Genomic DNA, 27959 nt, shown 5'->3' with positions numbered 1-27959 from the left:
ATCTCAGCTGCCTGCCTCAGTTTCTAGCCCCAAGCTCCCAGATTTCTGTCTCTCTCTCTTTCCTGGCTGTCTCCTCTTTGCCACCAGGCTGCTTTTTTTTTTTTTTTTCCCCCTCCCATGCTCCAGTGACTTTGAGTAACCCTGGGGCCACTTGATCTTAAGTAAACCCAAGCCTCATTTCCTCAGTCAGCTTCTCTCTAGTCCACTGGTTCTAATCCTGGTTATGGCAACTTTAACTCCCTCTCTCTCACCTTAACCTTCCCCCAAGTATCCCAGGTACCCTAAACACACACATACATACCGTACCATCCAAGTTAAGAACTTGCCTATGTGTAGGTGGGCTGTATGTGTGTGAACTGATGAGTGTGTGTGTGTGTGTGTGTATATATATATCATTGTGTGCATGATATACGAATTAGTGATCTGTATCTAACTTTAGGGGTGTATAGTGTATGTGCTTGAATTGGTGATAGGTATGCATGTGCCTAGGCTGGTTTGGATTTGTATGTGTCTGAGCTGTTAATGTTAGTGTGTGTGTGTGTGTGTGCACCTAATTGATTTGTGTGTTTGTATATGTGCAATTGTGTCACACCCTCCTGTCTAACAGCACAATATTGAGATTCTGAGAGTTGCCCTGGCCCTACAGGGCAACATGTAAAGCTTTGTGTGTAGATGCACCCATTGATCAGCAATGGACTGGTGGCTTTTGACTCTGATGTGATAGTATTGTAGAATACCACAGAGGCGCATGAATATGGCCCATGAATTACAGTTTAGCAGCAGGCAGGAATCGAGAAAAGGCCCAGGGAAAAAAAGCTCCAGGTCAGTGATAGAAGAAGCAGCTAACTGTAAAGCACACTCACGTTTTTCCATGTTTTTCTTTTTGCACCACAACACCTGATATTGGGGTCCATGAGTCCCAGAGTTAGCAGGGATGATTGCAAGATAAGTGGAATTTGACCTGCCAGCTCTCTACTGTCATTTGTTTGTGCATGGGAGTGTGCTTTATATCCTTTAGGAATATGGTATGATTATATCCTTTAGGAATATGGTATGATTACTCTGCAATCGCAAGCTGCCCATGAACCTACCAAAGTAATTTTTGATTGAGTCATGCTCTACTTTTTCCTTTTCCTGCCTGCCTGCCTTTTGGGTTTTTTTGCATTATACCGTATCTTAAATGGAGAATCTGTCTTGTGTAATAATACAGTATTATGTTGTAAAAATTTGTGACACAAGCTAGTCTAACTAAATTACAAGTTTGCTTTAAGTCTTATACCTGTCAGCTTCTAATGGAGCTTGTACAATCAATGGTTCAGTGAGTGTTAGACTATATCAGATGCTATGTGACTCTTAGCTAATCTTTAAGCCATAATTTATTTGCATGTGAACAATCTTCACATATGATCATAAAATAACGCATGAAATCTTAAATCAGATTTGACCCTTCATGAGCATTTACAACCGAGATGTGTACCATATAATTTGAAATCATTTGGAAAATTTCCTGTTAATTTCCTGGGCAAATCCAGTGCAAAGATAATCCAGCAGTGTTAATGCATGTTTTGACAACCAAGGAGCTAAACAAATATCAGGATCTAATCAGATTCTTTTTATTGAATTTACTTGTTCAGGTTACAATTAACTACAATACTCAAGCTTTGCATTAGTAAATAAGACATGGACACAGGTTAGCCTTCCTAGATCTGTGCTGTGACAGCAAACACAGATGTTTGAGCTATTAAACTGTATTTCAGCCATTCATTTCCTCCTCTTCTCACAATGTGTGATGTTTCTTTCCTTAGCTGCACAGGGAAATTTTAACAAAAAATTTCTTTTCTTTCTATTCCTATTCTTAGAGACGTAACAACCAGGGTCTGAGCCCAAAGTGACAGTGGCAGTGGCCAGGATTGAGTTGGCCATGAAGGTGGCAATGGCTGGGCTTACAGTAGCGGTGACTGCCATTCTTGTGCTCCCCTAACCCCCAAAGGGGAGGCCTGAGGCTTGTTTCCTGGTCATTGTTGCATTTTTTTTATTAACAGTTATTTCTAAAGAGGGAACTAAGCTCTGCAACAGCCTGTGGTGATGTTACAAAATACAGATTTTTTGTTTTTGAATCAATGGGAATTGAAAGTCCTGGATGTGCAATAGCTTTATTTTTGTTTTTTATTTTATTTTTGGTTTTGAATAGATTATGCATTTAAGGAAATTATAAAATACAAAATATGCCTCAAAATAACACCCAAAATAAAATGCAAGTAAATACTTGCTGTAGAAAAGAATGGGCATTCATATGGAAAAATGCCGATTAAAATTGAGTGTGAAACTTTCTCTAGTCTTCCTTTTTTTCCCCTGCCTCAAAAGTCTGCTTAATTTCCATAATATTATAGGAGACAATTAGAGAATTTCTAAGGACTTACATTATGAAACACTTTGTCATTTAGGGGTTGTGACATCAGAGGTGACTCAACTGACCACTATAGTTTCATTAATTTATAAACCAGAATCTTGTGGGTCAGAAACTTATGGTAGGAGCATGAAACATCAGCTGGTGAGGTAACGATTGTTAAAGCAACAGCCTGAATGAAAATTTTTCTTCTGTTTATGTACAGAATAATTATCATTATATTGACTATTGAACATACTAGCTGCCAGTAACATTTAATCATAAAGTTCCTTTTTATATAAATTACTGTGTGCATTTGAAATCTTATCAAGGCATTTCATGAGTGTGAATACAAGTACTCTTACAAGTTAATTTTAAACTGTATTTATTGAATATTCATTAATGGAAAGTGACAGAAGTTATAATTATGCCAACCAGATCATGTTGGAAAGATTGTAAATACGTTTATCCTACTATAAAGTAATCTAGGTATCTGGAATGCCATTGGGGTCTTTCAGGCTAGGGACAGACATTCAAAAAGTCTGAGCCTGAATAGATTCAATATTTGCAGGTTAGTCTAACCTGGCTAGGCTAAACCAGTTTGGAACCACACAGACATCTCCTCTGGACTGAAAAAAATGCAGGCACATGCCTGCAGTGGCTCAGGCTAGAAGCAGGGGGGTGCTAGAGGAGCCCTCTCTTCCCTTTTACGGTGCTGAGCTGAGGTAAGGCATGACCAGGTCCTGGCAGGACACTTCGATTAGGGAGGTATCCCCCCACCTCCTTCTGACCAGGCCAGCAGGGAATTGATAACACAGTGTTTATCATCCCTAACTCAGTGTTTATCACCCCATTAAGAAAACAACAGAGGGACATTACCAGCTACCTGTTGATTCTGCCTTTGTCTCTTCTGTCACAGCACAGACCGTACCCAGTATGTGGTCTGCTAAAAAATTTGCACTGAATATGTGTAAAACTATCTTGTGGAAAGACAGTTGAATTAGAGTTGAGAGTTAAGGGTTCATCCATAATGACTAAGCCCCAGTAAGAGTGCAGAATGTGGTCCATTGTTCAGATCCTTTTGCCCTTCCACTGGATCTATAATCTAGTAATAAAAGAACTAGCAAGTTTTTTCTGGCAAGAGAATTCTTCTAGAGTACAAGCACTTTTATTGACTTTAGGTTCTTTGCATACCAGCATGCTAGTGCTGACACTGCACCTTTGTGGTGGTTAGCAGAATGTTTTCAATTCAGCAGACTTGAGAGAGCTAGTAGGTTTCAAGTAGGGTCAATAATCCAGCCTTTTACAACTGCAAAAATATACCACTAGCCCAAAGTTTCAAAGTAAACGTCTGAGTAGTTATATGCAGGTATGTGGGCTTTTCACCAGGAAAACATACTGTTCTGAATGAGAAATCTATAGAGAATAACCTGATTCAAATTTTGTTTTTATAGCCTTTGATTTCAGCTCAGATTTATCATCCTGCCTATTTTTTATGTTTTCTAGTGAAATATGAAGAGCTGTACTGTTTTTCATTCAATCCAAAGTTAGATAAAGAAGAGCGAGAACAAGGCTGGAAGCTTGTGGACCTGAATGAAGAATATAATCGGATGGGTATCCCAAATAATTATTGGCAGATCAGTGATGTGAACAGAGAGTATGGAGTGAGTTGCTATGATTTGTATTATAAAAGCATTTTGTATTAAAAAAGCCCCACTTAACATTGAGGCCCCTAGGTGAAGCTAGGTGCTATACATAAATGTAGTATAAGTCAGTCCTTGGAGCAAAGAGCTAACAATCTAGATAAGAAAGACAGACTATAATGCTTCCTTTTTTCACTCTGTATTTCCATTTTTCACATGTGGAACTGACTTACAATTAGATAATGACTCGTCAAAAGTCAGCTTTGAGCACATGCTCAAATACTTTGCTAAATAGGGATAATCAAATTCTTAGTTAAGCCTGTGTGTAAGTGATTTGCTGAATTGCAGCAAATGAGTTTCTTAAAAAAATCTACTTAATAGTTTCACAAGCCATTGGTTTGGAAGAATGGACTTAGTATTATCTTTTCTTTTTCCCTGAAATCAGTTGCAGTACTTTTGAGACATTTTGGAATGTTATCACTGTTATATTTTTGTATACAATTGGTTGACAAGTCACAAATCTTAATTCTACCCATTCCCACCAAGCTAACTGTGGTTCCCATTCTACCCTGCCTTAGTCTGATTAAAACTGTTTATTAAACATATGGTTAAGTAATACAAATGGTGAGAGATAACAACAATAAAAAACAAACTTTGAAGTCAGTCTGCCAGTACAGTTCAGTTCACCCCACTGTGTCTTGGCACTGAAGTTCTGAGATTTCAGAGGAGACTATATGTGCTGCCAGAACCTGTTTTCGTGTATTAGAAACAGAAGAAAAAGTCTGAATTGAATTAAAAGCAGTGAATAAATTACTTCAGATTTTATTTTGGGTAGGGAGGGGTCTCAGAATGGGGATTACAACCAGCATGGGAACATACACATACACAGGTGTAGGTTTATGGGGGAGAGCATGGCTGGATTTCCATCCTGCTCTTTCCACACTGCTGGAGAAGAGGATAGTCTAGGTGGGTCATAACTAATTGTAGGGTGAAAAGACAGATTCATAGATTCATAGATTGTAGAGTTGAAAGGGACCACAATGGATCATCATGTTCAACCCCCTGCCCGTGGCAGGAAAGAGGACCGAGGTCAGATGACCCCAGCCAGGTGACTATCAAGCCTCCTCTTGAAGACCACCAAGTCAGGTGATAGCACCACCTCTCTTGGAAGCCCATTCCAGATTTTGGCCACCCTTACTGTAAAAAAATTCTTCCTAATGTCTAACCTAAATCTACTCCTCACTAATTTGCACCCATTATTCCTAGTTACTCTCTGGGACGCTTTGGTAAAGAGTGCATCACCAATTCCCTGTTGTCCTCCCTTGATAAACTTATAGGCAGCTAAAAGGTCTCCCCTCAGCTGTCTCTTGTGAAGGCTGAAGAGATCCAGATGCCTCAACCTCTCCTTGTAGGGTCTTTCACAGAGGCCACTAATCATGCAAGTGGCCCTCCTTTGAACCCTCTCCAGATTCTTCGTGTCCTTCTTGAAGTGCGGCACCCAAAACTGGACACAGTACTTCAACTGCGGCCTGACCAATGACACCTAGAGAGGGAGCATCACCTCCCTTGAGGTGCATCTGCTAATACATGACAAGGTGCGATTGGCTTTGTTGATGGCCTCATTACACTGCCGGCTCATGTTCATCTTGGAGTCAACTGTGACTCCAAGATCTCTCTCAGTCTCTGAGCTGCTGAGGAGATCATCCCCCACCCTATAGTTGTGATGGGGATTCCTCCTCCCTAGGTGGAGTACCTTACATTTATCTTTGTTGAACTGCATCCTATTTTGTTCCACCCATTGATCCAACCTGTCCAGGTCGGCCTGTATCTGCTCCCTGCCCTCCAGTGTGTTAACTTTGCCCCATAACTTGGTATCATCTGCGAACTTGGAGAGGGTGCTCTCCACACCCTCATCCAAATCACTGATGAAGATATTAAATAACACCGGTCCAAGGACCGAACCCTGCGGGACCCTACTGCCCACCTCCTTCCAGGCCAAGAACAACCCTTCTACCACCAGTCTCTGGGTGCAGTCCCTAAGCCAGTTGGCCACCCACCTGACTGTGTAGGCATCCATTCCACAGCCTGCTAGCCACCTGCAGGAGCTCCCTACTCCCCACTGCCACACTTCCGCCACTGCCACTGCCACTGCCACTGCCACCTGTGGGTGGTCAGCATGTCCCCCCAGCCTCTGGGGGCATGTGTCATTCATGATTAGAATAGACATAAAGAGAAAGAGGAATCCTGGAATGTTAGAGAAAATGAGGGAATATATACTAAAAAAGCTGTGGAAATGACTTACATAGAGGATTCAAAGAAAGGTACAAAAATAGACTGAAAGCAGGGAAGTGGGGGTGTGGAAAGGGAAAAAATACATGGAAGGGAGAAACAAAGTTTTTTTCTTTCTTCCTTAAAGTGTTCAATTTTAAAGTGTTAATTCTATAAGAAATACTAAAGACATTCATGGATTCATCTAACTCTTCCTGCATGTCACAGAAACAGGTCTGAAATGACACCCGTAAAGTCGCATTTCATTGGTGCAAAACCAGTGTGTATCTGACAGTAGTAAATAATAGAAAGTTTGTTGTTTTCCAACATTGTTCAGGGAATGATATTAAAATTGCATCTAAAAATAATGTTAAGGTTTCAAAGTCAAACTAAAAAGGTAGGAAATGCCAGAATCAAAGTGCTCGGAGCAATGTTAGGTTGTCTTCCATTACGCATATTCATTATGAGAGTCCTTTAATAACGGATTTTTTACCTACAAGATTCCAGTCTTGTTCAGGCGTTGTACTATATTTCATTTATTTCATTTTCTCTTTCCATTCAATCTGTGGTCTTGGACTTCATTTACCACATACTTTTATCTAAACCCTGAACTGAGTACACAATTTAACAACTTCCTCCTGGGCTTTTCTGTGGTAGTCACTGTAGTAGGTAAATGCTTCAAAACCATTATATTACTTTTACAGCAACCTTGTGGGAATAGACATAGGCAGATCCAGGATTTAAAAAAGTGGGGTGCAGGAACGACCAGTGATGCAGGGGTGGCTATACACCCTGCTTCCAGCTTCCTCGACAACCAGGGCAGACAGACCACACAGCTGGAGACCTTTTTTAAATCCTGAAATCATGTAAGAAACAGCCTCCCTTCCCTCATTCTTAGTACCACTTCCCTTCCCACCCATGCTGTGGGGCACCTACCTTGCCCTCCTCTCCCATTCCCCACCTTGCCCTCTCTGCACAAAGGAAGGGGAGACTCACCTGCTGCTGCCACTGTCCTGACTGCTTCTGTCTTGCTCCAGCCAAGGCTGTGGGCAGTGGCTGCATGGGGAGCTGGGCTCAGTCAGGGACAGTGGTGGTGGTGGGCAGGTTTCTTCTCCTGTGCTGAAGCAGTCCTGGGCTGCTGGAGAACACCTGGGGAGACTGGGCAGGGAAGGGAAATCTGCCTGCCTCTGTTGCTGTCCCTGGCTAAGCCTGGCTCCCAGGTTAGCTGGGGACAGTGGCAGTGGCAGACGGGGAAAGGGGAGAGGAGGGGAGAGAGTTGCCACAGCAGGGAAGGGGTACCAAGAAGGATGGATTCTTACCTGCTTTGGGGACTTAAAAAAGTCCCTGTATGTTGCTTTTGTGGTATGGTCTGAAAGGGGGGGTATGACCGTGCCACTGCACCCCTCTAGATTCACCCTGGGAGTTGATGAGATTTGTACCCTCATTGTGCAGCAGCTATGTAACTCTAACAGAGAGAGATTAAGTCCAAAATTAGCAAAAATTACACCTGTTTTGAGTGCCAAAATATGGGACTGCTTTTTTTTTCCAGACTACTTAGAATTCTATAGCACTTTTTATGTCCAAAGCACATCCCTCATTGAGGTCAGATACAGTTGAGCGTGCTTAGCAGTTATGCAAATCTGGGCTGAGGTGTCGCATTGGGTGAGTGATGAAGAACACATACCTTATCACATCTATGAATACTTCCCATGTGTTGGAACACTTTCCAACTTTTACAAAAGACTCTTTACTCTAAACTATGTCATTTTCAATGCCTCATTCAGTCAGTACAGGTAGTCACCAGTTACTTAAAAACACAGTATAGCTCTTCATCAACTGTTTCCGTTTTCCCATTCATAAAAAAGAGGAAACTACTTTATGGCATACTTGGACTGGTGTAACTGACTTTAATTAAATACTTTAAAATGCTCAGAATGACAGTGTTTCATATTATTTCATTTCTGTATTGTGATGACTGGCTGTTATTTTTATGATAACCCAAATAAATTGAGCTTTCTTTGATAGGTCTGTGATTCGTACCCTACTGAGGTGTATGTACCAAGATCTGCAACTGCACACATTATAGTAGGAAGCTCCAAATTCCGGAGCAGAAGGCGTTTCCCAGCACTTTCCTATTACTGTAAGGATAACCATGTAAGTGTGGAATTGTGGTTTTACATTTCTGGGGTGGTGGGGGTAGGGGAAGATAATTCTGTCTGCCTCAAGATTTTTCATTCCAAATGATTTTTTATTAAGTTGGTTACAAATAATGGTAAAGGGCTGATATAACAATTAGTCTGCTGGTTTGTTATTGGGCATTATGTCATCATTCAGACAACAGAAGACTGTGCAATCTCTCCAGCATAGAAAAGTAGAGTAGTACAATAGGGGACCAAGTTCAGAAGTGAACTACCGTGGAGGGGGCTGAGGAAGAGAGTCTGAGAGAAGGCCGTGGAAAGGAGGCTGAACAGCTTAATACCTAGGATGGAAATCCTGAGAACTGGGTTGAAAAGCAACCCATTGATGGCCCATGGTACCAGTTGTCAGTGGATGCTTGGAATAGCCTGCAAAAACTCAAATATGTCCAAACAGCATGAACAAGAAAACTGAATTTTTTTCTGGGAAATCTGCAGGCCAGTTTGTAACTACTTTTGTGGGGAATATCCTGGAGGCACTTTCCCCCTTTCTAGACCTACTAATTTAGGAGCTGTTGGCTCTATTTTTATTTGTAACTGGGAGAAATTGTGTCTAAAGTATTTGCACTTCTATGTCTGCTGGCCCATGGAAAAGAATCAATCCTCTGTTACCTCCTCAGACTCTGTGAGTCTTTATGGGAATCTGCTGAGATATAGTGCTTGCAGCGCTTAAGGTACTGTATTGACCTAAATCCAAGATAACTATGAATTTACAAAGACCCCTTCAGCAATGAGATTTTATACATGGAAAATTATAAATTTGTTAACTAAGTATCTAAGTATTGGAGAGTCAACTTAAAAGAATTCCTCCCACAACCTTTGCAGAGAAATCAGTGGTAGAGGACAAGGGGCCAGACTTCCCACACTTTCCCCACTGCCCCTTGCCCTTCTATCTGCCCCCTCCCCACTGCTGCTTGCCCTCCCACCTCTTGCCCATGCCTGCCCCCTTGTTGCCTGTCTCTAGTTCCTGCCCTCCCAGCCACTTATCTTTTGGGCAGTTCTGGCTCCTGGGGAGACAGCAGTGGGGCCCTGGCTCCAGCCCAGCCACATAAAAACAGTGGCAGCAGCTTCGGGCCTGGCTGGGGCTGGAGCTTGAGCCTAAGGTAAGCTGGAGAGAGGGAAGCTGTGTGGTCTCACTTTCCTCTCCCTGAATCCCTACTATGAATCTCCCCTGCATGCCCTCTCAACCTTATGGGGTGGCCCCCATGCTCTCCCCAGCCTCACCATGGATCTCCCCCATACACTTCCACCCCCATGGTGTCTTCCCCATTTTCCCCCCACCCCCACCATGAATATCCCTCACACACCCCTCACTGCCACTGCACTGTCTCCCCCTGCAGTGAGTGTCCCCCACCCCTCACTGCATGAGCCACTGGTCCAGGACAGGCAGTGGCTCATCCTGGCTTTGGCTCCAAGCCCAGGGCCAAAGCTGGAGGTGAACTACAGGCTTCCCTGGGCCAGTACTTGAATTTAAGATGACACTTTTTACCCCATGTTATGCAGGGGAAAAAACCTTGTCATGGATTTAAGTAAATACAGTACTTGCCCTAAGCAGGTGGTTAACGAACCAGACCATCAGACACTTATAGGGACCGGTTTACAACAACCGTCTCACCAGCACCCTCTAGTGGGATCAGTAACGATATTGTCCTTCTTTTCCATCCCCACAACGTATTATGCTATCTCCTGGGACAACCATATCCAAAGAATTTGTCTGGCACTGGTACCTGGAGATTTGGCCTGCAGAGAGACAGAGCTGCTATGGAGCAATAGATGCCATTCTGTCAATCTGCAACCTTTTGAAATGGGTCTGTGGTCTATTAGGCATCTGGAGGGACTCTTTTCTCATGGCAGAACAACAAGGTCAGAACTATGAGGGGATCCTCATGGAAAATTCCTCCCCAGAACTGCCTCTGATAGGTTTTTCATCAGAGGAAATGATGTGACTCGTTGGTTTTACCATTTTTTATACTTTACTTGTGACTTCAGCGGAAGTCAGAAGTGGAATGAAGTTACCTACATCATAACTTATAAATGAAGGGAACCTCAGATTTCAACAGTGCGTGCATCTAGATGTGTGCCCAACTATGCAGTTGGTACTACATAATCATTTAGGACTTGCTAAAGTACTTTTGTACTTGCATTTAGCATTTAGCAAGTCCCAAATGACTGCTTAGTAACTGCTGTTACTGTACAGTCCTGGTGATGCATGGGTTGTTTCCAATTCTGCTGCACACTAGCTCACTGCTACTTTGCAGTAGCATTGGCATCACAGTGGCATGCCCACTGACATTATGTCGCCATATCAATGAGCTGTGTTGCCACAGCAATGAGCTGTATTGCCATGGCTCCTTGCTAAGGCTATGTAGCATCTTGTGTAGATGTGCCCAGTAAGTTGTAAGGTGTACATACTTCAGTATTATGGTTTTCACATATTCTGTTTTAAAATATCAGGGCCAGAATTTTCAAATGTGGTTGTCTAATGTTAGATGCCTAAATCCATAATTTGGTAGGTAAATAAATGGCCTCATTTATTTATATATTTATTTATTTAGAATTGCGGCTATTCACCGCCTGATCAGGTGCTTCCACAAAGATATAGGGCCAGATCCTGTTTCCCTTTCATGAGCGTAAATGACAGTTGCATAGCTGTGTAACCACAGTTTTGGTACTTAAGCATGGATTCAGCATAACTACACTTAACCTGTGCTTTCTTCCTTTGCATACTCTGTAGGCTGCACTACAGTCATACAACTGCTCAGAGGGGAGATGGGGTGGGGAAGGAATAAAATCAACACCATGTATGCTGGGAACTTTAGTCACAGTAAAACCACAAACAACAGATTGGTGAAAAGAAGAACAATAATGACCCTTCTACATTTTAGCCCAATAGGCTAAAACAGGGGTTTTCAACCTTTTTGGATCAGTGTATGCCTGGTGGCTGGATGTGGAGTAGCGTAGCCCCAGTGGCCAGATGCAAAGCGGGGTTGGGGGAAGGGGAGAGGGCGGCACACAGCTAGATACAGAGCAATGGCAGCCGCCATGTGCGAAGTTCCCGTCCCTGTGTCTGGCTGAGTGGGTGGCGGCACAGGATGGTGCATGGCGGTGCTTTCTCCCTGCCTGCCCGTGCGTACTCCCAGGGGTATGCATACCCCCGTTGACAACCCCTGGGCTAAAAGTTAGGGCACTTCTCCAAGGAACAGAAGACCTGCATTCCAGCCTCTTGCATACCCAGAAAAGTGCTTTCTTCTTAGAAAAGTGTGGTAACTTTTAGGCCATATACTAGGTATGCTAGGGCCAGTGGCGATGCGTAGGGAGTGCATGGGGGTGCACGTGCACACCCTGAGAGTGCTGGTGCATCCCCTGACCAGCCATGCTCTCCACTTAGGCGATGGGCAGGAGGGGCTAGCGGGAGCACCGGGGCCCCCCCTGTGAGTGTCGGCCTGGGAGTTGGAGCACCAGATGTAGCACCTCAGCCTCTGCCCAGTTGGCGAGTTTTGCCATGGGGGACCCTCACTCCCTGGTTGGCGAGATTGGCCACAGGGGACCCCCCTGCCCAGTTGCTGACTGGTCACTGGGAGGGCATGTGCCCCCCCTGACTAAGATGGCACCAGTCACCCATGGCTAGGGCTAAGCTCTTTCTGCCCCTCCTATTGAAGCTGGCTCACTAGGCGGCCAAGAAGGTAAGATATATGGGGCCTGAAGGAAAAGAGCAAGCAAGGAGATCCAGCTCAGTGAGATGGATGCTGCTGTAGCAAAGAGGGGCTATCGGGTTCTAGGCTGGGTCTCTTAACTAATGCTCTTTACCCATTTTATGCAACGAAAGTTAACTACAAGGTGCAGTGGGCCAGCTTCAGTGAGAGGACTGACAAATATTCTGGATAATGCTTAGCCTGCGGTTTGGTGGCTGGAACATTTGGGGGAAAACAGGTTCAGACTTTCTGCTCCTTAGGCAAATACTCTAGCTAAAGGGAGGGAGAGCCCTCTTCCACCATTACTTTGCTTCTGGCACAGTTGGAAATAGAATCTTAATGAAGTGCTAAAAATTACATATAAAGAGCTACGTGCCTGGCATTTAGGATTTAACCCATAATGGTCAACACCACATTTATAACAATAAGGAAGAATTTCTTTCCTGTCTGAGCCTCCAAGGTCTGGAACAGCCTGCCATTGGAGGTGGTCCAAGCACCTACTTGGAACACCTTCAGAAGAAAATTGGATTCTTACCTTGCTGGGTTCCTGTGACCCCAGCTGACTTCCTGCCCTTTGGGCGGGGGGCTGGACTTGTAATCTTCCGAGATCCCTTCCAGCCCTAATGTCTATGAAATCTATGAAATATATTATTATATAGGCAGCCAAACAATAATATGTTTTATTAATAAAACATATCATGAATTGGCAAGATTTAATTAGCTGGACTATTCTTATCTTTTTGTTAATTCTGTAGCAATTGGAGCTTTTGTACATTTTATGGTATACTGTTTTTGTAAATAATGTTATATAGTAAATAATGCAAGAGGCAAGGTATTTTGTGGGTAATATCTTTTATTGAACCAACTGCATGGGACAGACTATGTAGACAAGTTTTTGAATGCAGTGCGTTTGTTTTAGGAATATTAAATGCAGTGGTGTATTTTCCATTTGTTTGTTCTGCTGCAGGCATCCATCTGCAGGAGTAGCCAACCCTTGTCTGGTTTCAGTGCTCGATGCCTTGAAGATGAACAGATGCTACAGGCCATCAGAAAGGCAAATCCAGGAAGTGATTTCATATATGTTGTTGATACTCGGCCTAAGGTAACTATGCTACAATCCTGGCACATATTTAGCAAGATAGAGCCTGGGCTGAAAATTCAGAGAAACTACAAAACTCTAAAGTATGGTGGTGACGAGGAACCAGATTCTGGTCTTTCAGCTTATGTAAATTTGTAGTAATATCCCTGAAGGAAATCAAGTTACTTTAGATTTATCCTGTGAATCTGATACTTTAAAAAAAACAACAAAACAACCATTTTTTTGTGGATTATTGATTCAGCTACTGGCATGGAACAATAAATGAGCTGCTAGCTTGTAGCACCTTAGTTTCAGTTGTTTATAACTGTGTAAAAGTCTGAGCTAAAATTGCCCACGCCAGATGTCTACCATAAGCTGATTTTGTTTTGTTTTGTTTAAATTTAAGCCAAAACATTTCAGCTATTTCCAATGTCAAGGTTGATACAATGTTTTACCTGTGTTTAAAAAAATCAAGCAACATCAGCAAGAACTACAGTTGTACTGATCTAGGGTACCATAAAGGGAGATAAATTGATATATTCTAGAGCAAGCTATTCCTGGCATTTCCCAGGGCATATCAAGTAGATACAGAGGCATGATGGTGCAAAGAACAGGAAAGCCAACTGAAGACTACTGTACTTCTGGTTCACATAGAGCTTCAGAACAAGCTTGTCCATAGCTGTTACTTGTGCTACTTTCTCCCTCCATCCCCTTAATTTTGTGTGTATATAAGAATTTGTTATGCATTTCTGAGTTTAAGATAATAGCAAGTCAACACTACTACTACTCAGGAAAACGCACAAAGCAAGAGAGGAAGAAACTCTTGTCTCTTTTCTTTTAGATCCCCAGGAGGCCTGTTTCAGATAGAATTGCACCCTTGTATCTACTAAGAATAAGCCAGGACAAGCACAATTAAATGAGATTTATAACATCTACTTCAAGGGCCACATATGGAATTTGATAGCTGATGTATAAAGTATGTTAGTAAATATTGTGGCAGCTGTGGAGTTTGGCAGTCACATATTTAAAGTAAATTTATGTTGGAGTCTTATAGATTTAGCTTTAAATTTGTTTTCTTTAAAAGAAATCTTTTGACATGGAGTCTAATAAGAAAACGTTTTACTGTGTTAAAGTTGCCTATTTTCTTCTGCAGAGAAGATTTATAGCATTTGTAGTACTGAAGATTAAATCTATTAAGGGTCAGATCTGTCTACTTTCACTCTGAATGTTTCTGGGTTGGATGGTAATTTGAGGTGGTTACAGATTTTGATAAGAGTTTGCTGGTGCAGACAGGCAACATCATTTAGTTTATGTTAAAATGCTCATGTCTAAATCAAAAGAGAGATTCAAATTCAAGAGATTATTTATATCTTCCCAGTAAGGCATGTTGAGGACTTTATCCTAAAAGATCATGCTGTCCAGGTACAACATCTTTTATGTTGTTCACTGGCATTTGAAATTAGGAAAGAGGCATTTGATCTATTTGGAAAATACAATTTTTAAAATGATTTTAAATAGAGTTGCCTTCTAAGATATTCAGAAGTAGAGACCATTTAATAATCGTTTTGTTTTTGTTTTTTTTAATGCTAGATCTGATACTGTCTGTTTTGGCTAGGAGCTGGCATATCACAGTGCAAGGTCTCCCCAAAAGCTTTACTACTGCATGTCAGGCCTAATGTACAGCACCCTCACTATGTTCGTTATTTGTCTTTTCTGAGCAGAGTCTTTTAGTTGTACCCAAAGGCACAATGGCTGTGTTACGTGGACTGTTTATAGTCCTAGACCCTTAACATTTATTTTGAGATGCAGAGGCTTTCTTGTCTTAAGTGTTACCTAACAACGAGTTCTTGTAAAAAAACAGTCACTGATAGATGAAGTGACAGGTGCTTTAGAAAATCCTAAAGTAGATGATATATCACACTATACAAGTCAAAATTGGTTGACTCAGTCTTGTCCTGTGTTTTCTGATCTAGATTGTAATTTGGAAGTGAAAATTGAGCATACCCTTAGCAACTACCCTACTTTTCAATTAAGAGTCTCCAAAGCCTCATTTTTACAACTGAAAACAGAGACACAGAAATATCTGCTGCCTTCCCAAAACAAGGAAGCAAGTAGAAGAGACCCCAAGGTAATAGGCTGGACCCCTAACAAGCAGTGTAGTGCACTTTCTGTTCAATCACACTGCCTTAGTTTAGAAGTTTAGTACACTGTTGATTGTACTACAAATGGATTTTTCAATGTAATCAAAATAATTTCTGTCTGATACAGGAGAGTCTCTTTTGTTATCTCATGCAAACAGAGTTAAGAGTTAGGATGCTGTGAGCCAAGTAGTATCATAAAACAAGGAATATCAACTGTTACTTTTTTCAAGTTTCAAGAATTTATGCTGTATTAATTCTTTAATACTTCAAGCATATTAATTCTACCGATGAAAAAACAAAGGAAAGATGAAATACTAGTATACTTACAGGCAAGGTTCTTTGGGTAGATATGATATATTTTATTAGACCAACTGAGTAGTTGGAACAAAGTTCTTTGCAAACTTTTGGGCACATGCATCCTTCTTCAGGCAATGGGAGACAGAAGCTAGAAGTGTGATAGGAGGTAACTGAGCATTGTAAAGTAGTTGGGATGTCAGATAAGACACTGCCACCTACTGGATAGATTCTACTGCTGAATTCAGCATTAGTAGTTGACCAAATAAAGTTGGCCAGCTGCGTAAGAACATCTGACAATCCTATGGCCATGCAGGAACTGGATTATATAGGCATTCAGTTCTAGCTGTGAACTTCAGTCCCACAAGAAGTGTGACAGAAATGACATAATGACACAATATACATCACAGATGTATCAAAAACAGGTCCGGGGAGGTGATCCTTCCCTTCTATACAGTGCCGGTCAGGCTGCAGCTGGAGTACTGCGTCAAGTGCTGGGTGCTGCACTTCAAGAGGGATGTGGCTAACCCTGAGAGGGTCCAGAGGGGGGCCACTCGCATGGTAAGGGGACAGCAGGCCAGGCCCTACAAAGATAAAGGGCCTGAATATATTCAGCCTCCACAAGAGAAGACTGAGAGGGGATCTGGTGGCCATCTATAAACTCACCAGAGAGGACCAGTGGAAAATAGGTGAGGCTCAGTTCTCCTGGGCACCACCTGGGAAAACAAGGAATAATGGCCGCAAATTGATTGAGAGCAGGTTCAGGCTTGATATCAGGAGGCATTACTTTATGGTAGGCCAGGCTCTGGAATGGGCTCCCAAGGGAGGTGGTGCTCTCCTCTACTTTGGGGGTTTTCAAGAGGAGGTTGGATAGCTATCTGGCTGGGGTATTATGATCCCAGCACTTGTTCATGCTCAGGGCAGGGGGTCAGACTTGATGATCTGTTCAGGTCCCTTCTGACCCTAGAAACTATGAAACTATATACTGTGTGTGATGTCCATTTGTTTAAACAGGTGTGTTGTACATGAAAACAATCATTATTTTCACATGTTGATATGATAAACTATTCACTGTGATAAGTCTTTAAACTACTCTGCTTGTATCACACAATAATACATCCCATGAAAACATTTCTTAAAACAGTTTAAGTAATAAAAATACTGAAGGGACAGTTCTTGATTATTACTGTTTTCATAAGATTCTTTTTGATCCCAAACTTGGTGATTGATATGACCCTGAGCAGAAGGGCAAGATCCTATAGCCTGGAAACTTGGGGTTTTAGTCCCAACATGAGCATTGATACACCCCAGTCTAACTCCACAGCTTTGGCTTCAGCCCACACCCAGAGGAAGGTGAAAAAAACTCATAACTCCTGTAGCCACAAGAAGAGAAAAAAATTCCTTCCCAGCCTTGTTGGCAACCAGCAAAGTGCAGAAGCAGCCAGTAAAGCCCAGACCCTGACTTAAGAGTGGGATCCTAGGCTAGGAACCAACAAGAAATGTCTGTGTGATATATGCATAGAGGTCAGGTCAAAGGAAAAGTAGAACTGCCATGGACAGTGGCAGAGGCGTAACTGCCAGGGTCTGTGCATGGGCGACAATGGCAGCAGGGGTTGGGTGGCTGCTGCAGTTGGGATGGTGATGGCTACCATTCTTGTTCCCCTTCTAAGTGATAGTACCTCCACCTTGCTACACTACTGGACATCAGAATGGCTCTGTGAAACTCTTGCTTCCCTGAAAGACTTTCTGGCATACCTAGTCCAGGAGTTTTGAGGGAAATATAGAGGTATGAGGGGAGTGATACTCCTGATGGGAGCAAGTTTGTTTACCTTCAGAATGATGCATGTTTAGCCTTGAGATTAAACTGCATTGATGTGCTTTTTTTCTGCCACTACCTAATACAGTGGTGGGCAATTATTTTGGGCGGAAGGCTGCTTACCCAGTTTTGGCAAGCTGTCGAGGGCCGCATAGGTAGCCCCGCCCCTTGACAGGTGCCCTGCCCCTTGGGAGGGGTCCATGGAGCCAGGCTGGGCTGCACCAGCAGGGAGAGAGGGGAGCTAGCCCAGCTCCATGGAGCCCCTGCTGGCAGGGACCCTGCGCTCCTGCCACCCTGCTCTGGGCCCCACCGGCACTGGCCCCAGGACACCAGTGCGGGCCCTGTGCCCCCGCTGGTTCCCCGCCCACTTGCACCCAGTACCCACAGGTTCCACAGTACAGGTGGGGGACAGCACACAGCCCCAACCCCCTGTTCGCTGGCAGGGAAGAAGCTGGGGCTGAGCGCAGGGAAAAGCGGCCTCTTGCCCACCCCATGGCCGGTGGTCTCTTCTGCAGGTGCTTGCAGCCCACATGGGGCTGTCTGGAGCAGGCAAGGCAGCCCCACGTGGGCTGCAAGTGGCTACAGCATGGGGCACCGGGCATGGGGCAGGTGAGGGGCCGCTTTTCCCCACACTCAGCACCAGCTTGTAACCCGCCCTGGAGCTCACACACTGGGCAGCCCATAGGCAGCGGTGGCAAACACTGCCTGGCGTGGCAAGCAGAGGGGGCCACAGCTGCTGCTGCCCTGCACAGCCCCGATGGGTGAGCCTGGAGCCAGCATGGGGCCCAGGCTGGCAGTGGGCCAGGTTACAAGGTGGTGCTGAGCGCCAGCTGGAAAAAGCAGCCTCTCCCCACCCCATGCACGGTGCCCCATGCTGCAGCCACTTGCAGCCTGCCTGGGGCTGCCTATTCCTACTCTGGAGAGCCCCGCGGGGGCTGCGAGCGGCTGCAACAAGGAGCACCAGCCATAGGGTGGGCAAGGGGCCACTTTCCTCTGTGCTGGGAAGGAGCAGGGAAGGAGCCCGGGGAAAAGCTGAGCGCAGGGGAGAAAAGTGGCCCCTCCTTTGCCCCATGGCCGGTGCTCCCAGCTGCAGCCGCTCACAGCCTGCATTGGGCTGTCCGGGACAGGCACAGGCATCCCCATGCAGGCTGCGAGCAGCTGGAGCGTGGGGTGCCGGCCACAGGGTGGGGAAGGGGTTGCTTTCCCCACCCTGCCGTGCTCAGCTTTCCCCCCGACCCCCGTGCTCAGCTTTTCCCCATCCACGCTCCTTCCCTGCCCAGGGTCCCTCCCGCCCTTCTCTCCACCCCCTCCCTTACCTGAGGTTCTGGCGTGGGGCAGCCACGTGCTTCCAGGCCAGAAGCCCCGGCTGGGGCTTCCAGCTGGGGGGGCGGGCTGGACAGGCCCTGCTGTTGTGGGAACCCACTGGGCCTTCCCTGGATCCTACTACCCTTGGTTCCTGTCATTTTTGACAGGAATCAAGGGTAGAGAAATATTAATTTTCTTCACTTTTTGCAGGCCCTGCGGGCCAGATAGAATGGCTTTGTGGGCCAGATCCAGCCCACTGGCCATATTTTGCCCATCCCTGATCTAATAAGTTTATTATTAAAACATCTAAGTTCTAGCAGCTTCATCCAAGGAACTGATGTCAGCATAAGAGAGTGTCTGTTTGTGATTGACTGAATATAAAACTTCAAATGTTGCATGATCATTCTAAAAAAGACATAGATGGTAGAATGTAGAAGTAAAATTAGAAAACTGTATTTAAACAGAAAGCCTTGACTTTTTAAAAATTTAAAACACCTCACCAAGCACCCTTCTCTTTTCTTCACTGTTATAGGTGAAGATCAATATCCTTTGAACATAACTATTTTCTGCTCTTTAATCGTGTAGTCCTTTTTTTTCACCTTTCAGCTTAATGCAATGGCAAACAGAGCAGCAGGAAAGGGATATGAGAATGAAGACAATTACTCCAACATCAAGTTCCAGTTCATAGGCATCGAGAACATCCATGTAATGAGGAACAGTCTGCAAAAAATGCTAGAAGGTAAAATTTGTCCTTGTATAGACTATGTGGAGATAAGACCCTATTCTTCCCCCTTGCTGGCATAAAACCAGAGTAACTTCTATGAAATCAGTTGTATATCAGTATTGTGAAATTACCATGAGAAGAAAAATCAGTCTTATAGTAACTGTAAAACTGTCAAACTCATATAGCCCTGTGTACCAGATAAGTGGTGCATAGCTGATCCACAGGCTGGATCAGGCCCACAGATCCCCTGCTCCCCTCCTCCATGCTGGATCCAGTGCATGTGGCGCTTACTGGTATTTGCACTGCACATAGCACCTCCCCACCCCAGCCTGGTCACGGACTGCATCATGTGAGAAGAGGGGCATTGCATGTGGTGCAGATCCCAGTTCAACTGCAACATGCAACAGGTGCTGCTTGCAGTGCGGATCCCGGGATGTGTACTGCATGTGGTTCCCCGCAAGCCAGTTCAGGATACACATCACATGCAACACAGTGCCAGACTGGGGGAGTGGGTGGCACCACGTGCAGCACAGATCTTGGACTGACTGGGATGGGCCCCTTGCACAGTGCATTTTCCAGGCCCTGTGCGCAGGGCTGGTCCGGCAGTGTATGGATCAGCTCAAACCCAGGGGCATCATGGGGGGCCAGATAATGGGATCCGCAGGCCATATCCAGTCTTTTGACATCCCTGTTATAAAATACATCTCCTTGTTTGTTAACTAAACTTGTACAACATATCACCATCCTGAAAGAGGATGTTCTTTTGATTACAAGACTTTCTTGTTTTCATGGCCATTTTACAAAATAAATGAAATCCTGGTCCCACAACCACTGATTTCAGTTGGAGCAGGATCTCACCTATATTATTCTATCTCTGGGGATTACAAGCTTGCTACAAAAAATCAATTAAGTACTGAAACAGAGTGCTTAAGTCTTTTTTTAGAATGCCCTTTATTTTAAACATTTGCTGACCACTTCAGGTGGGAAGGGGTTATGAGCTAGCTTTTAAAACAAATGGCTTTGAGATATGTGTGTGTATCTGTCTATATATACATATATATATCTATATATGTCTACATCTACAGATATATATATATATATATATATATATATATATAATAAAATCTATCTATCTATCTATATGTCTACATCTACAGATATATTTATCTATATATATAACATTAAGGCAAATTATATATATATAACATTAAGGCAAATGAGGAGTTCATGCCTTTTAGATGATAACCTCTTACATACAACTTTTTAATGTTCTGTACAGTGCAAATCACATTGGGCGTGATTGTATAACCCTTACTCATATTGATGCAACTGTTAGACACGCAAGTTATCCCATGACAATGAATAGTAATTCTCAGGTAAGTCCTCAACAATGTGAGTAATAGTTGAACAAGTCAGCCCATTAGTAATTACTTAATTACTGCATACAGGCCCTTTCAGGAAAAAGGTCCCTTTGTACTGGTTGTATGAATAACTAGGGATGTGATCTATGCTCCAGACTTAATTCTTGTTGATTTTGAACAAGTAAGTAGCCTTGTCTCCAAACTTTAGTGCTGTATATACAAATTTTTCACACTGTCTCTGGTTTGATAGTGTGTTTGTTTGGTTGGTTTTTTTGAAGCAGTAATTAAAATATAAGCAAAGTATTACATTCTAGAATTTACTACTGAAACCGCATGTGAGTTGACTGATTTACAAATTCATATAGGATGTTGAGCTGAATTAGTGAAAATCTCTAAAGAAAGATGCACGAATGTTGAGGTGACAAAAAACATGAATCTTAGTAGTGAGATCAGTATTTGAAAAAGGGCAGAACCACTAGACTGAAAACCATTCTCAGGCATTGCTGACACCGGTTCACCTGGCAGTAATAAGGATCTAATCAGGTTCCCAGGTTCTGAACATGAGTTAAAAAATACTGGGCAAATATCTCCAGTCGGAAGGACAGATACAATTCTTGCTGTATCTTCCATTTGCTTTCCCTAAATTACTAACATGTTTTATCTGAATTGAGCCACAGCAGTTTGACACTCAGTCCTGCAGAAGGCAGGGTAGATTTACACCTTATAGATTAACTAAATTAGAGATGTGTAGCATAAATTTTTGTGAGCCTGAGCTTACAGATTAGCATCTGATGATGTGATCTTGGCCTCATGGAAAGCTTAAGTTGTATATGGAGATACTGAATTAGTCTAAGGTACAAATCTGCCCTGCCTTCTGCAGGACTGAGTGTCAAACTGCTGATTTAAGACTAACATGGCTAACTACCTCTCAGTGTTGTGCCATTCTTGGCCAGACACAAAACAAAGTATTCAACTGTGCTATCTGAGACAGAAACATTAAGTGTTATGTGTCAGATGAAAATAAAGCAGCCTATACATCTTCATTACCTTCCCAGAGGCCTTTTATATAAGATAGAGAGGCAAGATAGAATCCAGCAGAACGTCACATGAAAGCACTAGTGGAGAAGAGCATGTGTCCTTCTGGAATTTCTTTGAGAGAAAGTATCTGAAGTCTTCAGAGAAGGCCCATCTTCTGAGCTGGAGATTCTTGGGCAAGTCAACCACGTCTTTTGATCAACAACCTTAAGGAAAAAACAGTGGATGTAATACCAGACTGGGCATCTTCATTCATGGCTACAAGGACGTGATCACAAACACAACCAGTGTATTTTCCTCATTTGTCCACAGATCTGTACCAAAACTGACAAGGTTACAGGAAATTTACTGCACTTTGATATTGCAAGAGTTTTCCTGCCAGAACCCTTTCAGTATTCTTAATGACAAAGGAATGAGTAGACTCAAGATAAAAATTGCCAATGTGCAGCAGTGATTACTTGAGCAAAACCTGTATTATTGCTTGCTTGATTGAGATGAAAGGCAAAGAAATTTTCTCTGCAAAATAAGTTTCCTCATAATCAGAAGAAATCAACTTAATCACCAACCAAGGAAAACCTGGATTTAGTGGCTCTCAGCCATTAAGAGCATCTGCTATCTGAAACTTTGGAAATGCTAAAAAGTGTGCATATCCATAGCATAATTTTTTTTAAAGCTTTTACTTATTTGATTAGCTGGAGACAACAGCTTCTTCCATGGATGTTTTAGCCACCTGTCTTTATTTTTCACCTGTCACTGATAACCTGTAAGCCAAGATGATCTTTGAGACAAAAGCTAGTAACAAGGATCATTATAAAGTTGTACAAAGATATTGACAAAGTGGTCTGCCAGAATAACATTCTTCTTGATAGATTCTGGAAATGGTCAATTTTCTTTAACCTCCAAGAGTAGAACATCAAAATAAATCCCTTACCATTACAAGAAAGATGTGTCCTGTCTTCAGACAGGAGTAGGTATGAGTGATCTGTGGCATGTGTAAGATATCCAGTTGTTCCAGTTGAAACCTCAAGAAAAGGATTGTAGTCTTTTGCATCAATCAAAACAAACTGATTTCAAGGCAAAATGTCTAGCAAATGTATGCCTTGGCTCATACAAGCTAGCAGTTTAATGGGATGTTGCAGAGCAGCCCTGCACCAAGGGGAGCTTCTGGAGCCTTTCTGGGGCTGCTCACTGTTCATGGGGAGTGCACTCACTGTTACACTCCTTTCTGTAGCATAGCACAGTTGCCTTGCTGAGTATCATTTCTATTCTTTGGACTAGTAGAAAAGGACAGAGTGAGACAGTGCATGACAAGCTCCTGCCCTGTCTGAACACAGTGCGTTCCAGGGTGGTGTGGGGAAACTGCAGCTGTGATTGGCCTGTAAACAGAATGTACAGGAGTGGTGGCTCTTACATACCCCTGTCTCAGCCACACACTAGTGCAAACTGGATTCACCAAAAGCAACTCAGACCTAAACAACTTGATTTCCTTCTATGATAAGGTAACAGGCTCTGTTGATGGCAGAAGAGCAGTGGACGTAATATACTTTAGCAAGGCTCTTGACACTGTTTCCCCCAACATTCTCATTAGCAAGCTAAGGAAATCCAGACGAGATAATGGTATTGTAAGGTGGGTACATAAATACACCAACATGTAGTCCTCAATTGCTCAATATTTAACTGGGAAGAGGCATCAAGTGGGGCTTCCCAGGGGTCTGTCCTGGGTCTGGTATTGTTTAATATCTTCACAGTTTGGATGATGGGATCAAGTGCACACTTAGCAAAATCGCCGATGACAGCAAGTTGGGTGGAGTTGCAGGTACTCTGAAGGGTAGGGCTAGGTCCAGAATGCCTTGGATAGACTGGAGAAAGGGTCTTCAATCAATCAATCAATCAATCAGATGAGATTGAAGAAGGACAGGTGCAAAGTCCTGCACTTGGAATGTAATAATTGCATGCATGCAAACATGCTAGGGGATGAGTGGCTCGGCTGTAGAACTGCAGAGAAGGACCTGCGGGTTACAGTAGAACCAACAGCATGCTCTTGTTGCAACCCCCTCCTCCCCCTCAATTATACTGGGTTTTATTAACAGAAATGTTTCTTGCAACTTAATGGAACTGATTCTTCTGCTGTATTCAGCACTGGAGAGGCCTCACCTATACTACGGTATTCAGGTTTGGGACCCCATACTTCAAGAAGGATGTGGATAGTTTGGAAGAATCCAGTGCAGAGCAACAAAAATGGTTAGGGGCCCTGAAGGCAAGGCTTATGAGGGAAGGCTGAAAGAACTTGGGCTATTTAGTCTGAAGAAAAGAAGATTGAGGGGGGATATGATAATAGTCTTCAAATATCTGAAGGGCAATTACAAAAAGGATGGAAATGAGCTTTTCTCTGTGGCCATAGGGGATAGGACTAGGAACAATGGCCTCAAGCTACACAGCAGGATAAATTTTGGTTGGAGAGATTAGGAGGAACTTTCTGAATATGAGGGTAGTGAAGTACTGGAACAAGCTATCTTGAGAAACTGTGGAATCTTTATCCTTGGAAGTTTCCAAGAGCAGGCTGGGCAGACATTTGGCTGAGATGGCTTAGTCAGGGATGATCCTACCTTTGGCAGGGGGCCGTAGCAGATGATTTTGTGATGTCCCTTCCAGTCCTACTTTCTATGATTCTATAAGTGATATTCAAAGTTAATTTAACATTTATAAGGCATTTTAATATAACAAGCCAGCTTCTCCATGGGGTAATATTAAATTCCTTGATGTAAGAGTCTTTGGATAAAGAAAGAGAGCAATTGCAATCTATTGCTTGGCTGGAAGCAATAAAAGAATAAACCTGTCCTTGTATTTGTTCAGTAGAAGTCCATTAAATATAATGGAGGAAAGAAAAATGCCAAATGGTGTGGAGTACATTACTACAGAGCCCAAGCTAAAGTTTATCAGATGGGACCATGGCCAAAATAGATACAAAGCATCAACTCTGATTTTAACACTTCATGAACCTTGGGAATTAAATACCTGTCTCCATTTTAAAGAGAATACTGTGAAAAAGTTTAGTTTTTATAGTCTTAATAGTTACGATGATTGCAGTCTCCTCTATAAATCTGGACACCTAGATAAAATTAGGAGTTTGAGAAGTATAGGCTAGAATTACAGGTACTGAACATGTAAGCTCATTGAATCTTTTACAGATCCTTATGATTTCAGTTCCTGGCTACAGTATTTCTTGCCATAAACAATTTGCTGTAGACTAGAGTCTTTCTTCTTTCCAGTGACAATCAGGGCCAGCCTTAGAATTTGCAGGCCCCAAGCTGTCAGAAATGGGAAAATCAGTCCAGTAGTTACATCCGCATTTGGTGCTCTTGCTGAAGGGAGCTCGAGGTCTGACTGTACACTATTTCTCTTTCACTCCTTGACCATTGCTGAGAAGAGGCATAAGGTGCGTCTCTGAGTTGCTGTATTTCCATGTGATGTACAGCTCTAAGTGGCCTTTTTATCCTTGTGTCCTTGAGCTCAGCACTGACCCACGCTTTCTGCTCCCTGACATAATTGCAGAGAATTTTATTGTTCAAAGCTTGTTGTTCTTTTTGTGTGTGGCAGAAATGTGTGACTGAATCCTTGTAATTCAGCATTAATTAAATTTAGTATTAAGCTACAGACCAGAAGCCAGAATCATTTGCGGTGTGTGGCATATGTCTCTAATTTTGCTCAGTAAAGTGGTAGGTAAATATTGGTTTTCATTTGGTGGCAGGAATGAGCAAAGTGGCAGTTCAGCTTTACCCTGGGCTTTTGTAAACAAGGCCTGCACCTCCAATTAAAATTCAGCTCCTAATTACTTGTACAGCTAGCTGCACAGAAGCATTAACCATTTGACACTGTTACTTTAATCACTATCTCTTAGGGATTTTTTTAAAAGATAGTCCTTCAAGATAATTTCCAAAATAGACTACTGAGTGAGCCTTTAGTTGCAACAACTACAATATTTTACATATGCTCCCTAGGCTAATGTGCCTTAGAATTAGAGAAGGGTTAGAAAAAGTTCAGAGATAAATTCAGACCTAATATAAGCAGAGAGTTGCAGTTACTTCATCAGCTTTGATTTTGGCTTTAGACTACACTTGAAAGTGGGACCTTTATCCTTGACTACAACAGGGCAAAGAATTTAACCCATTTTTTAAAAAGTTTTCCATGACACGAGGTAGAAATCAATAAGTTAGCTCAGCATAGAAACATAACATTTCCTTCTCACTGTATTCCTAGGATTGAACTCACCACTAAGAGCTGGCCAAATTTACTGATAAGGTCTCTCATCAGGTCAACAGAATTGCATAGTTTTATGACAGTGATAGACTTGACACATCAAACATAGAATTTTGTTAATTTATTTTAAACAAACAGGGTTGGTAATGCACTGACACTCTATGGGCACATCTACACATCTGCCTACAGCGATGTTGTTACTGCGCCATGCTTTAGTATGTCTTTTAGGATGTACTAAAGCATGGTGCAGTAACCACCCATACTGCGCCATGCGTGTGGTGCACAGCTAGTTTTAGCCACTACTTTGCCGTAGCGCTGTGCCAAAATGGGGGAGTGTGCCACTTTGGCAAAGTAGCTGCAGACTCACGTGATTACTATGTGGCTGTAGCACATCATATGACACCATAGGATGTTGCTATGGCAACATAGGGTGACGTGTAGACGTGCCCTATGAGCCATGTTTCATCCGAGAATTGGCTTTACTTCTCATGTTCCAAACTGTGGATTATTAGGGGATGTTGTGGGAGAGAAGAGAAAGAGAGAGTAGAGACAGTCCTCCAGCTGCAGTAGGCTGAAAACTATGATGTTAATTCTTTTAAAAAAAAAGTATTATCCCAGGCTCTACTTTGAGGAAACTTTATTAAGGGTGCAGAAGTAAGCTGCCCTAATGAAATGGAAGATGAGAAATGCAACCAGAGACCAGCCTGGCTAGACACCAATCTCTTCAATGAGATGAAACTCAAAAAAGGAATCCTACAAAAAGTGGGAACTTGGTCACATTATGAGGGAAGAGTATAAAAGTGTCTTATGGGTATACAGGGAGAAAATTAGGAAGGCCAAGGCACAATTTGTGATGCAACTGGCAATAAATAAAAGGCAATAAAAAGGTAAACAAGTATGTCAAAAGTAAGAGGAAGACTAAAGAAACCATAGACTATAGAAGGCAATCTAGTTAAAGATGATGCAGAGAAAATATTTAATGCCTTTTTTACTTCAGCCTTCACAAATTGGGGCAGCTACCAGATGACAAGCCACAGCTGACAGCAAAGACAGGGAAGGAATCAAACATAGCATAATAGCAGAACAGGCTAGGGATTACTTAGAGAAGCTACATCAGGGGTCAGCAGCAATTTTGGGCACAGTGTCAAAAATACCCACAACCTTGACTTGTAAGATGTTGGCATGCCAGGGGTGCATATCAGGGGAATTGTGAGGGGCCTGATCCTTGTTGGGGCAGCAACAGCCCCTTCCCTACCATCCACTCCAAGGTGCATATGCCAAGCAAAATGCCTTCACATGCCATGTTCTGGCACCTTTGCTAGGGGTTTCCTGCTCCTAAGCTAGATGCTTTCAAGCTGGCAGGGTCAGATGGGAGGGTCTGAAGGAATTGACTAAGATATTTTTAGAGTTCTTAGCTATCCTCTTTGAGAATTTGTGAAGATTGGGTAAGATGATTGGAAAAGAGCAAATATATTGCTGGTATTTAAGAAAGGGAAGGAGGAGGATCTGGGAAATTACAGACCATTTAGTCTAACCTCTATACCTGTAAAGATCATGGTTCAGGTCCTCCAGGAATCTACTGCGAAGCACCTAGAAGAGAACAAGGTCATCAGGAACAGTCAGCATGGATTCACCAAGAACAAATCATGCATGTCTTACACAATTTCCTTCTATAACAGGGATTGGCAACATTTTTGGACAGAGCACCAAAAACAACCACCGTAGCAAGTGGGGGCGGGGGGTTAAACATGGGCAGTTGGTTCC

At 43.0% G+C, this 27959-nt stretch overlaps 1 protein-coding gene across 1 annotated transcript in view; it reads left to right on the top strand.

The window, feature by feature from the left end:
• Positions 1-27959, top strand: part of MTMR7 (myotubularin related protein 7) — a 110641-nt gene that overhangs the window by 44975 nt on the left and 37707 nt on the right. Inside the window, exons 4-7 of the mRNA XM_019526580.1 lie at positions 3893-4050; positions 8323-8451; positions 13152-13286; positions 19425-19557. Of these exons, the coding sequence (XP_019382125.1) occupies positions 3893-4050; positions 8323-8451; positions 13152-13286; positions 19425-19557 (555 nt within the window). The remainder of the gene's footprint in view (positions 1-3892; positions 4051-8322; positions 8452-13151; positions 13287-19424; positions 19558-27959) is intronic.

This window comes from Gavialis gangeticus, unplaced genomic scaffold (genome assembly GCF_001723915.1).
Source record: "Gavialis gangeticus isolate Ggan-Ray unplaced genomic scaffold, GavGan_comp1, whole genome shotgun sequence".
In the NCBI taxonomy this organism is placed as follows: domain Eukaryota; kingdom Metazoa; phylum Chordata; order Crocodylia; family Gavialidae; genus Gavialis; species Gavialis gangeticus.
The sequence above is the reverse complement of the archived record's forward strand: the minus strand, read 5'-3'. Positions and strand labels throughout refer to the sequence as shown.